The following is a 13,256-nucleotide window of genomic DNA, read 5'->3' as shown; positions in this document are numbered from 1 at the left end:
TCAACTGATGTACCTCTAAAAAGTTTCAAACTGAAAAAAACGTTTTGTTGTTTTTTGTTTTTGTTTTTAACAAAAGACTGCGTAACATGATCATATCATGAACTTAATTACGTTTAGGCCAACATATGATTAATTCTTCTTTCAGCTGAGGCACCTGAAGCAAAAGAAGACCTTTTTTTTTTTTTTTTTTTTTTACATGCAGGCACAGGTCTGCATGGTATTTACATGGATTGGTTTTAGTTTATATATTTTATATTTTTCATTTATTATATTTTCCATTTCATTTATATTTTAATTCATTTTAAGATTTTTTTATTCGAGTTTAATAAACGATCTTTTCTTATTTATAATGTAAAAGGATTGACTGTTTAAGTAAAAAAAACAAAACAAAACACGGCCTTCAAAATAAAAGCCTGCTTTTTTCTTCTTCCTACTTCTCCGGGGAAAAGTGGGCGGGCATGACCAGCATGTGCTCTTCGTCGCTGGAGTGAAACACCGAGCTGCTCTGTATCTGGGCGTTGAAACCTTCCCCCTTCATAAAGCCCGGGCTTCCTTTAACATTCATTGAGTCGGAGTGAACGCGGAGTTTAGCACGTCGCCCCTCGAGAGGACCTCTGGGTTGCTTATCTTCCGTCGGTGAGTAGAAGCCTTTTAAACAGCACTTTACCGGTTTCACAGCTGTTTTAATCAGACTAGTTCTGGTTCTTAACTCTAACAGGCTACTCTAGTCGATTTAAATTTGACACGTAGCGTCCACATGACAGAAAATAATATTATGCTCAACTTAATCGAAACGCAGTAATAGGAAAACAAAACACGAGTCAGTCGTTATTACAGTATTATAGACACGATTGAACGTAAACTCTACTATTTTCGGGTTTGATGTGTATATAGGGGAATTAATGATTTCACGGGTTTCTAGTATTGTTGACTTAGGCTGCATTTAAATGCATCAGGTTAAGTAAAACCGTTCAAGTAACCACTTCGTTGTTTTGTGTTCGAAAAGTTGAAACAATGGAACATTTTATTGTTATGAGGTATTTCTATTTAGTGTTTGAAAACCAAAACAACCCGCATAATAGTAGCTATCTTGGCTAATATCCTAAGTAGAACCAACCAAACCAAGCCTAGGAGAAAAAAAAAACTCAGGAAGGAAAATTTGCAATATGTTGTTAAATATGTTTTTTTTAATACATTGTGTGTATTAAAGTTCACTCTTAAAGAAAGGCACATCACATGCATAATTTCATTCTGTTATTCATATATATATACATACATCCATGCATGCATACATACATCCATACAAAGAATATACACTCTGGCTGTCTTTTTGCTATTTGCAGTAGACCTATATTTTATATTTTATATTTTTGCACCACCTGTAAACCAGTTCTGCACACACTTGCATCATTACTGTGGTAACCTATTTGAGTTTTCCCTCAGCCTTGCTGAAATGTGTATGCATTTTATGTGCTGTTCTTCTGTCCCATCACGTAGAAATGACACTGAGCTCCATAAAGTCCTTCACCCTAGAGCTAGATGGTCCGGCTGATGCAGCGTTCACTGGAGGTGAGGTAGTGTCCGGGCAGGTGGTCCTGGAGCTCCGCAGGGACACCAGAGTGCACTCCATGAAGGTGCTGGGAAGAGGAGTGGCCACGGCACACTGGCTGGAAAATCGTGGCATGAACTCCGTCTATAATGACTACACCTCCAAAATCACCTATTTCAGGAAGAGACAGCATCTGATCCGAGGTTAGTATTAAAGATTGCAGATGATATTAGTTTAATTGAATAATGAATATTCTATCTATACAGTGATTAATTATCAGTCTGACTTGAAAGTATCCCCAAATAAAACCCTGGTGCTGCCTTTTAAATGCCACCAATTTCTTTTTTTTTTTTTCATGACTCTGTTGAGTCAAATACACTTTGTTCCTGGATAATAGAAGTAAGATGTAAATTCTTTTTGCCATTCTTCATTATATTTAATAAATGACTGAGTGAGCAAATGAATTTAATTTTGATGCACTGACTGCAGTTATAGCAGTGGCAAACAACGAATTAACTATTTGAAAATGCAGGACAGGACATTAACTTGTATTAAAAGATACTTGCATTATTTGTACTGACCTTGATGCGGTTTTTATTCTCTTTTCTATTTCTTCTGTTCCATAATGTAGCTGTGTAGTTTTATTATCAATAAAGATTCTTTAGTTTGCATCTCTTTTGCTAAATATAAACATAATGACTGTATTTCAGTGTATGTTGCACCTGGTGGATGAAAAAAAGTGTTCTCCCTGCTCTGCATACTGTGGTGTTAAATTGCTGATTTGCTCTTTTGTGTGCCAGCTGGTCAATGCTGTGTCTTGTGGTCAATGGAGTTTGCAAAATGAAGCCACCTGGGTCAGATGTGTTGCATGGAAACCCCTGAGAGCAACCAGATATATCCACCAGATAACATAATCTTTGACATTAAACACAAATCCATTAGTGCCGAGTCCAAACATCTGCAGTTGGTTCACTGGGTACTGTGTTGTGCAGCACATAATACTTTAACATGTGAAATTCTCACAATGTGTACAGCACCAAGAAGCAGAGATCACAAGCCATCGTAGCTGTGTAAATAAACTGTAGACAGTGGTTAATGTTTCATAGGATGCTGTGTTAGACTTCACTTTTTGGTCAGACAAGTAGAGTAGTCAGTGGAGTCTCAGATCAAAGCAGTTGCAGTGGAGTTGAATTGAAAATGCCATTCCATGCTAGTGCATCATTTTCAGTTTATTTCCTGCTGCAACAGTTGCACCTACTGTACTGTGGTTCGAGGTGCGTTATGCATGCTTTTTAGGTTAGTATTAATGTACAACCTACATTTAGCTACTTGTGGCTGCTCCCTTGCCAAAAGGGGTCTCCACAGCAGGTCGCTCCACATGTTTGATTTGCAGAGTTTTAGACTGGATGCACTTCATGGTGCAACCCCAAAGGGTATTTGTTAGTAAACATATTTGTCAAGCAATTGTGTTAACCACTACAGTATGGAGATACCTCACTCATATATATCACTAAGAGTAAACACCCCCACCCCACCCAAAAAAGTTTTTTTTTTTTTTCCATTCAACTCAAGGCATTTTTTTTTTCACCCCATTCATCGATTTGAAAGAAAAACACAGGAGTGCAATATGACATTACATACAGTAACACTGTACCTATCACTTGACTGAGAAGCTTTGGTTATTTTATATTTTATATAGTACTTTTAGTTGTTTTTGTTTTTATTTATTAATTTTTTTTTGTGCCTGGTTATTTCACAATGTGGAACTTCTAAATGTCATCGCACATATTAGATTATATCCATACTGTCAAAATCTCACAGCAATATGTGATTTATCATCAGTTTACACTCATGGCCCTAATAGTTGATAATAATTGTAGAGCATTCCAATTTTAGGCATTTATAAACTGGTATGCTTATAAAACACATTTATAAAACCTTAGCTATAATATGGCTAAAATAACCACAAAAACAAGAACGCGAGTGCCTCGTGAATGTTGTGACACAACAGATTTTTGTTCCTTTGCCCTGTGAATGTCATCTGCAGGATCTCTCCAGGAAACAGCAGTGCTAATTGTTTTTTTGCACAGCCTTAACATTCTGATGTACTTCCTACGTCATCCGAGGAGCAGAATCCTGTTCACTTTTTTATTTTGTTTTCCTGGTGAGTTTAGCACAGTAGTAAATATTAATGTCAAAATGTGGGATGTTGTATCTCATCTGGACAGCGTTATTAAGGGAAAGGAAGGAAAGGGTGGGGTGGGGGGTGTTTTTAAAAAAAAAAAATGTAGCTCGTGTCACTATGGCAACAAGGAACACAACCCATGGCCCTTCTTGGGGTCCACCCTCTTTACCATGCTGCCAGCTGCTGCTGTTCTCCATTCACTTTGCAACATTTGGTTGTTTTAAAGCTCATTTATCATTTTTTTTTTTTTTTTTTTTTTTTACTGCAGACATTTATGTTAGAGACTGTGGGGATTTTTCACAAGTTGCATTATTTTTGTTTACTTTTTTGATGCAAATGATCACTTTTTCTCCTTGCTGTGCCAGTGTGATTCAGTGTTAATATTTGTTTACTAAGCAGCTCTGCATGAAGAGGAGTTCACAAAGGGTGAGGGTGGTCTCGCCCCTTAGCTCCCTCTGAGGGTTATCATGCAGAGTCATCTGCACAGTGGGGGTGATCTATCAGGCATGTGCAGAGAACCACATGGCCTTCTGCATAAGCAAGCACCCCTTAGAGCCAGATCCTGCTTCTGTTTACCAGCAGGTGGCACACTGGATTTGCTTTAAGTCTAAATCGGAACTGCTTGCATACAGCTTGTTTGCACAAGTTGGACTTGGGCTTGAGCTGATCAGTTGGCGGCACTAGAGAGCTGACTCCTCATCCCGGGAACAAAGAAGTAAACAACTTCGTTTTTCACTGAGCAGACTTGACTTTTGTCTGAAGACTTTTAGACTGAATGGAGGGAGCTTGGAAAAGATGCCATGATGGCGGATTAGTTTACTGACCGAAGCAGAGTATTGGAGGAACTGCTCACAGATCACTTTGTTTGGACATTTTGGAACTAGATGTTAAATTTAAAGAGAAAAGTCTGAATGGATGATACAATTACTCAAACTGTCGCAGAGTTTTCTTTTCACACTTAATTGTGGTTGTCTTGTGTTGTATCGCTGGTATTTCTTTATTCTTTAAGATAGAATGACTATTGTTGATTTTTTTTCAAAAGGTGATTTGCTGGCTTTGTACCGAGTTGCATACTTTTGCACATTTCTGCCCAATACAATGCAACAGTATGTTCAAAGAGACACGGAATAAATGGAGTAAACAGCTTTGGTACCGAATGAAACTATTTCCCCTGAGCTGTGCAGGGGAAGGTCTCTCCCAGACTCAGGCATGCTCAGTAAGCGTGTTTTCCTTCTAAGAACCTGTAACCATCAATCATCCCCAGGCCCTGTTTTCCCCTCTGCTGCCTCCGCACCCAGTCTGCATGTTTATTATGCTGCTTTCAGGCTTATCTTGGAAATGTAAGCGTTTGTGTGCGGGTGGGGTGGGGAGAATAGCTGCACCTTAGCAACCCAACAAATTGGAAAGTAGTGCCGGGACTTTTTACATGATAAGCAGGTCAGATGGGTGGCTGTTGTTTTCAGTTTCATTTTCATCGTGGTTACCGCTTTTAAATTCTGACATCATCTTATAGGCCTGGCGTGAGTGCTTATGTAGATAGTTTCACACCCGTTGCATCCCCCTGTACTAGGAGATCAACTGGTAAACACGCAGAACATTTAGAGCACCTCTGTGAATCAAGCAACCCCCCCCCTCAAAACAAAAAACATGCATTTACAGTGATTAGTTTGCTGAAACTGCTGTTTACCAAATATGTGCTGCTGTAATCCTGGGAACCTTCCAGTTCTCTTCAGTTATTGAAACCTGATAGGTTGTTTGTTTGAACGGAATAAAGCAGCTATTGCAACTATTCCTTATTTACAACATCAACAGACTATTGAAAAGGTCAGTACCAAGGAGGAGTTCCTGAAGGCAGCATCGCCCAGCCTTCAACCCTCTCCTGAGGTCTGACATAATGAAATCACAGACTCCGCCCACTTTCTCAGCCTGCAAAAGGGCTGCTGTCCGAAAGTGAACATCACTTTGAGCTGAAACTGCGCAAGAGTAGGCGGCAGCCACAGAGCCACTCTCAGCCCATTTAAACACACTGCGGAGGAAAAATAAAGGAATCGCTCGCTTTTTCGTTTGAGAAAAGAGAGGACTCGCAAAACCTGCAAAAATAAAATGATTTTCGACAAGGTGAAAAAGTTTGATATAGTCTTCGACTCTCCGGAGGTGGACTGTCCTCCTGTGTACAGCAGCGGGGATGTCGTGTCCGGACGGGTGGTCCTGGACCTGTCCGGGGAGAGTCGGGTGGAGTCCCTGAAGCTTCACGCCGAGGGTTTTGCAAAAGTACACTGGACCGAGTCCCGGTCAGCGGGCTCCAGCACCGCGTATACCCAGAACTACAGCGACGAAGTGGAGTACCTGAACCGCAGAGAGGTGCTGCTGCAGGCAGGTCAGTCAGCTCTGCTGGGAGAAAGTCCATTAAGTCTGTAAACTTGAGCAGTAAGATCGGCTTCTGTTTGCCCAACAGCTGTGAAAATGGCTCATGTGTGGGGACACAGGGCTGGTTGTTTGTCTGCAAACTGAAACTAGTGTTTCATGATGTTACGTGAGAGTTACAGGGATGATTAAAAGTCTGATAAACTGTAACTTGTTTTTTTTTTTTTTGGAAATGTGCCCCTCAGTTGTTAAGCGTACACCGGAGACTTTGTATCGGTTATGAATGTTTTATAAACTTGTACAAGTTCACTGACGCGTATAAACTCTGGCAATGAAACAAAGGTTGCATTTAATTAGGAGCCTTTCAGATTATGTTGTTTTTTGGGGGGTTTTTTGCGTCACCTTTTGTTCATTTTTCACTTCCTTGAATAAGAAAACGTGAACATCTAGATAAAGAACATGCAGCAACAACTGTCTCGTCACTGTGAAAATATGTTTTTTTTTTTTTTTTTTTTTTTTAAAGTAGCGCTAACTTTTCCAAATTTAAAACAAATGCAGACTTGTTTTTCTCCTCCACATGCTGGGTCAGCCTCGGGTTTCTGGCTTCATTCATTGGACACGGAGCTGTTTTGGTTTAAAGCGCAGGCAGGAACTTTAGCAGCCAGGGCTTTGTCGAGTTGCTGTTGTTTTCCTGCCGAGTTCAGTCTCTAAGCTTGACTGCATGTTCTGTGAAAACCTGCAGCCAGCAATGAGGCAACACGTCATACAGTGCATATCAGCTGCATCTGATGAGTTTCAATTAGATTTTTGCAGCTAAACACGAGAAAGTTGCAACCTGTTGCAACCTACTCGATCCGTGAAGACGATCTGACAAGTGAGGGTGTTTTTGCTGTTTATATGAATTCGGAGTATTCATCTAACAAAAGGGGCACAAAACACATGTAAGTCTGTTAAACACAAACACGTGTCTCTGGACTTGTGCTGCAACAGAGCGAAAAAAAAAAGAAAAAGGAAAAAAACAACAGTTGAGACAGGCAGTATAATATCGCTTGAGGAAAACATGTTCTCAGTCAGCACAATAGAGAAGGAACCGCCCCTCTGAGCAAGCAAAGCAACCATGTGATTGCAGAGAAACGCAGACATTTCAATTTCAGCATTACAGATCTGTTCGTATGAAGCAAGGAAGCAAGTGTTATTCATGTACATTTCTAAAGAATAGTTTTGCCTCAGTTGTGCAACATAATCAGGACTTTTTTTTAGAAGCAGGCATTTGCTGCCAAATGCAACAGAATCACCTTTCAGGTAATCAGTAAAGGTGAAGAACATATTTTATTGTGCTGAACTGATCTGTTTATATATACGGTATAAAACCTTATGCAATTCTTCCACCACAGACAGACTGTCTGCCGCTCTGTCGTGAAAAAAATTAATATTCACTCACTGCCCTTCTAGTTCTAGAAATGAAAATAACAAAAATCAAACAAGTGACTGACCTTGAAAGTTTTTTTTTTTTTTCTTCTTCAGATAATGGTGAAGTGACTGTCCTTCCTGCTGGCAGACATGAATTTCCATTCAGTTTCCAACTGCCAGAAGAAACTCTGGTCACCTCCTTTGAGGGAAAACATGGCAGCATTCGCTATTGGGTCAAAGTTAAGCTACACAGGCCGTGGGCCACCGTCAAGAAAATCAAGAAGGAGTTTACCGTCATCGAGCCCATCGACATTAACACACCAGCCTTACTGGTAAGTTGCTTAAATTTCACTTTTCATCACTCTGTTATTACACACAACAATTTATGTATTTATTTTTTGGTGGTAGCATTTTATGGGAATTGCTCATCTGTTTTTTTTTTTGTTTTTTTTTAATAATCTATAGGCACCACAGGCGGGTACGAAGGATAAAATGGCACGGGCATGGTACCGCAACTTTGGACAGGTGTCGGTAACTGCAAAGATTGACCGCAAAGGGTACACACCAGGTAAGAGTCTTCTTTTTCTGTCCACTCAGACTTTGCATGTGTATTTAGTAGTGCCCGTTGTTCTTAACATGCCTTTTCTCTCCACAGGCGAGGTGATACCTGTCTTTGCGGAGTTCGACAACTCTACCTCCAGATCTGTTGTACCCAAAGCTTTCATCATTCAGACGCAGACCTTCATCGCCCGTGGCACCATGAAGCAGAAGCGCTCTGTGGTGGCTACGCTGTGCGGCGACATTGTTGGCGCCAGACGTCGGGAGACCTGGCACGGCCGCGCCATCAAAATCCCACCTGTAGGTCCGTCCATCCTGCAGTGCCGCATCATCAAAGTGGAGTACATGCTGAAGGTAAGCTGAATGCTGCTTGTCTTTCTTTTCCACTGCTCTAGTTTTTATTCCACAGTTAGATCAGTTAACATTAAATGTTCTCTTTCCTCCCATCAGGTTTGTGTTGATGTTCCTGGAACATCCAAGCTGTGTCTGGAGCTGCCTCTAGTCATAGGCACCATACCCCTCCATCCCTTTGGCAGCCGGACATCCAGCGTCAGCAGCCAGTACAGCGTCAACCTGGAGTGGCTGCGCATGGCCATCCCGGAGCAGCCTGAGCGTAAGTGTTCTGTATTGCTTTGCTTGAGAAATGTGCATGGCAAGAAGAGGAAAAATTCTCCACATGGCACTACAACTTTTTCTTGCTTTTTGCCAGTATTATTTTAGAACTTACTACTTTTTGCTTTTGAAAAGCATCTCTATCAAAGTCAAAAAACCACAAGCCAGATGGCAGTGTGTATGACCATGCGAAGGTTTTGATTCCACATAAACTCAGCGATTGTCACTGCCAAAGACGCTAAATGTTACATGTGGTTTTTGAGAGTTTCAAATAAAGTCATGACTCAGTATTTGGACCTCTACTGTTCTGTTGAGTCAGACGAGTGGACTAATCCTGCCTGTTTTCCCTGCAGCTCCTCCAGATTACAACTCTGTGGTGACAGAGGAGGAGGCCGAGCAGTGCCACAACGCGGTGGCCTCACAACAAGCTGAAGACCTGAGTGGGATCCAGGAACGACCCCTAATGGCTTTTGTCCAAGAGTTTCGCTTCCGACCTCCACCAGTGTATAGCGAGGTGAGTCACCAATTACTGGAAATGGCTCCTATTGTTTTCTTAGTTTGACTGGCACATGAAAGTTTTTTTTTCTTTTTTTTTTTTTTTAACATTTTTAAACACCCTTAGGGGCTCTTTTTTATTTTTATTTTCCTGCTGAGCGAAACCTTGAGATTGCAGTTGAGTTGTGTAACAGTAACTAAATATAAACAAATCTGTGGGTGTAAGCTGAGTGTAGGTTGAATAAAACTTAGTGTTTTGTTCAAAGACTGGATTATCTGCTTACCCAACCTTCATCTTATGTGTTTCCTTTACCTTTTCCTTTCAACAGATTGACCCCAACCCTCAGCCCTTCAACATGAGACCTCGCTGCATGACGTGTTGAACCAAGAGCCCTGCCTGAGCGTCAAGCAGCCTAATTAATAAAACAAATCAAGAGATTTGTCTTCTCCCGGATTATGTCTCTCGGATTAATAGCACTTGCTAACAGCCGGTGTTGCGAAGATTGACTGGAGCACCAGGAGACGGAGCCCACAGGAATCGGATGTTAGTGGAAAAGGTGCCGCTTTGTTTCCGGTTCAGTAAAGTGGAAGCTTTCCTGTTCTGCTGGAAGGAAAGCAACTTCTCTGTATCAGTTCCTGTCCTTCCCAAGTGACTTTTGGCTCCCTGTGTGGTGAGATACAAATACCTCCCAATCAACGATTCCCTCACGCGAAGAAATTTTTTTTTGAGTTTTCAAGGAGTTTGGGACATTTTGGGAAGGGTTAAGATCACTTGATAATTACCAGGTGGAAAGTTGGAAGTGAACCTGGCCTTTAAATGTTTGAAAACGCACTCTTGATAGGATGGCGTATTTAGAAGCACATTGTTGTCCTTGAGTGGCATAAAGATAGAAGTGCAATTATTCCAACTTCCCTTTGGTTGAGATTTAACAACACACCGCTATGCATCGCACGCCTATGATGATTTCTACTGTTACTCAAGCACATACTGTATCTGTAGGTATGACGGTGGAGCAGGCAAGTCAGAAAAGGCAGGTAGCAATATGTAAAAGGGAAATATGTATGCTTTAAATGTGTATCTGCAGTTGAAGTTTGCATGAGAGTTTCATGGAGCTGTTCTCTCAGAGAGCTGGCCAGAGCTGAATGTATTCTGCAAGAACTTAAAACAAAAACGGTCAGCTTATATGTGGATGAATTCCAAGAGCAGTGTTGTGTTAACGCAATGCTCAAGGCACTGAAGTGTTAGATAGCTGTGGTATTTTAATACAGTGGTAATAAAATAGAGGGGGTTCCATTTTGCTTATGAAACTGCACAAGGCTCATAGATTAGATCTCCCAGTTGCTAAACAAAAAGCCAAGAGGAATAGAGACCTGTGTGGACTGAGTCTTTTGCTGGGAGCCAGATGCCTCTGTGCTGTGGGTCAAGCCTTAAAGTGGAGATGCCACTGAAACATAGGGACAAAGAACATTCCAAAAATCTACTCAAGGATTACGTTTCTCCTCAACTTCCAAAAAAACTGTCAGGAGTATCCGAAGTCTTCAGGTTCAGCTGTGTGAGTTCAGTGGCATGCACTGAAGTTGACGAATGTATTTTATTTAAAAAATTTTTTTTTTATACAAATGCAATTATTGAGTCACAGTATTGCCAAAGTTTTTGTAATTGTTTTTTCTAATAAAACTTTTTTTGAATGGATGTTTGTCTTCAGCGTTTCATTGACTGGTGCGTGAGCTAAGCTGTGCGCTTTTTTTTTGGGGGGGGGGGGGGGGGGGGGGGGGGGGGGGGTAATAGAGATCCTCTGTTTAGCAATGTTGCGTGCCAATGATTTGGAACATCATCTCCAATGCTGTAAGTCAAAACTATATTGCTGCCAAGGGCAGGGTTCACTTGGAGAAACAAGCTAGACTTGGTGATTCAAAATCATAATTACAGACCGAAGTTCTGCCTGTGACAGTTCTAATATAGTGCACTTGCGCAATGGAGCTTTTCTGGGTGCTTTGGTGCTCCCTTAAAAAAAAAAAAAAAGGCCTTTTGTACACTTTATACTTTGTTTACATGAATGCTCAGCAAAGATCCCAGTTATTTTTGCACCATGCAAACATGTAACACATAGAAACAAGCACAGCTATAATCATGGCTAAAAGCCAAGCTGGGGAAATTCTCCAGGGTTTCTTCTGCAAACAGTAATGAAGGGCAGAGCAGTTTGGAGATATGAGACTGTTGGTGAAAAGCTTCACACTTGTAAAATAAATAAAATAAAAGTAAGCAAAATCATTTTCTACTCCAAATTTTAACAAAATGTCAGACAAAACCTCACAAGTGAATGTGTTTAAGTACCAAAAATAAGCATTAGGTACAGCGCTAATCCAAATGAAAAAGCAAAAGATAAAATGATACTTAATGGGTTTCAAAAAGAAATGCACCTAATGTCATGATTAGGCTGTGTAGCTGGCAGAGGTGGACCCAAATACAGGATGCATGAGACAGAACTGAGTTTTAGCAGCTTTAATGGTGAAACTTCTTTCACTGTCCAAAAATACAAAACACAAACTCCAAGGTCATACATAAATCCAAAATGTGACACACTTGGGAAATAAAGGGAAGGCACACAGAGCAGGCAGGGACCACAGACAAGGACGCAAAAATGAACAGAAGAAAACCGAGGGCTTAAATACACGCAAGGTAATTGGGAGAGTGGTGACAGCAGGGAACAAGAGATGAAACAAATGAAACTAATAACACAGAGGAAGCAAAACCAAACACAGGGAACACAGGACTGTCAAAATAAAACAGGAAGTGACCAACTGTGACGCACAGACTTAACCGAACACAAGGAATAGAAGAATACACAAGAGACAAAGGACAAAGACAAAGACAACCAGACACCTGAAAACAGGACAACACAGGGAGCAGGGATTCAATATAAATACCAGAAACTAATAAACCCTGTAACCTAAAATAAACTAAGAACCAAAACCATATGAACACTAAAACACAGGAATCTCAAATGAAAACAGAACCTAAAGAAACATAACACAAAATGCTGGGCATGAGGCCCGGGACCATTACACCTTTATGTTGCCTTGCACCATGCTCAAAGTCCAGACAGGGCAGGATATATGGCAGCAGCAGTTTTAATTGTGTGCACAGATAATGCTTGTTCTGTTTGAGCAAGCATGTGTACACAGACATGTTTTGTTTTGACACCTGTCTTTAATTATATTTCACTGAATTTAATAAGACTTTAATCCAAGTCTGTACGTATAATATATGTTATAACAGTAAAGTGAGGCCAAAATTTTGTCTATGGGTTTATAAGATTAGCTGCAAAAGTACAGATACCAACCCTTACTAATACTGGCACCAGAGGCCTTCAGTCAATCCAGAGACCATTCAATTTCATTTATTTTTGAAAAAAAAAAAATGCAACATTTCTAGTTGTAAAAATGTCCCATAATAAACACCATTGAAGGGACAGGAACAAACCTATAGACCTGCACAAGGCTGGAATGCGTCCATCAGCAAGAAGCATGGAGAGAAGGTGACAACTGTTGCTGCAAAGATTCGGAAATGGAAGAAATATGAAATGATTAACAGTCACCCGCAGTCCAGAGCGCCATGCAAGGTCTGCCCTCATGGGATGAGGGTGATCATGAGAAAGGTGTTGGGTCAGCACCAAACTACACAGGAAGAGCTTGTTAATGATCTCAAGGCAGTTGGGAGCGCAGACACCAAGAACACATTGTAACACACCAGGCTGTAATAGGTTAAAATCCTGCAGCACCTGCAAGTTCCCCCTGCTCAAGAAGGCACATGTGAAGGCCCGTCTTAAGTTTGCCAGTGAACATCTTAATGATTCAGAGAAGGTTTGGGAGAAAGTGCTGTGATCAGATGAAACCAAACTTGAGCTCTTTGGCATCAACTTGACCCACCGTGTATGGAGGAAGAGAAATGCTGAGTATGACCCAAAGAACACCATCCCCACAGTCAAGCACAGAGGTGGGAACATCATACTTTGGGGCTACAGGATGACTTCACCACATTAAGCGGCCAGTGGAAAGGGCCATGTCTTGGACGAGAACCTC

General features: G+C 41.0%; 1 protein-coding gene across 2 annotated transcripts; it reads left to right on the top strand.

Moving 5' to 3' along the window:
- The first annotated feature begins 493 nt into the window (after positions 1-493).
- Positions 494-10,866, top strand: arrdc2 (arrestin domain containing 2). 2 transcript variants are annotated; one of them, XM_030727499.1, is made up of 8 exons: positions 494-636; positions 1,498-1,752; positions 7,623-7,840; positions 7,974-8,076; positions 8,164-8,420; positions 8,517-8,679; positions 9,032-9,192; positions 9,503-10,866. In XM_030727499.1, exons 2-8 carry the CDS (start codon positions 1,500-1,502, stop codon positions 9,554-9,556), a joined length of 1,209 nt encoding a protein of 402 aa, XP_030583359.1. In that variant the 5' UTR covers positions 494-636; positions 1,498-1,499; the 3' UTR covers positions 9,557-10,866. The 2 variants fall into 2 exon arrangements, with proteins under 2 accessions (XP_030583359.1, XP_030583357.1); XM_030727497.1 differs by lacking the exons at positions 494-636; positions 1,498-1,752 and adding an exon at positions 5,687-6,111.
- Positions 10,867-13,256: the final 2,390 nt, after the last annotated feature.

The sequence above is a fragment of the Archocentrus centrarchus genome, chromosome 4 (genome assembly GCF_007364275.1).
Source record: "Archocentrus centrarchus isolate MPI-CPG fArcCen1 chromosome 4, fArcCen1, whole genome shotgun sequence".
Classification (NCBI taxonomy): Eukaryota; Metazoa; Chordata; class Actinopteri; order Cichliformes; family Cichlidae; genus Archocentrus; species Archocentrus centrarchus.
This window is presented reverse-complemented; position numbering and strand designations above follow the sequence as displayed.

Coding starts and splice junctions, on each gene's coding strand:
- arrdc2 (XM_030727497.1), top strand. CDS start 5,838: ATGATTTTCGACAAGGTGAAAAAGTTTGATATAGTCTTCGACTCTCCG. Junction 8,077..8,163: donor CCGCAAAGGGTACACACCAG/GTAAGAGTCTTC, acceptor TTCTCTCCACAG/GCGAGGTGATACCTGTCTTT. Junction 8,421..8,516: donor AAGTGGAGTACATGCTGAAG/GTAAGCTGAATG, acceptor TCCTCCCATCAG/GTTTGTGTTGATGTTCCTGG.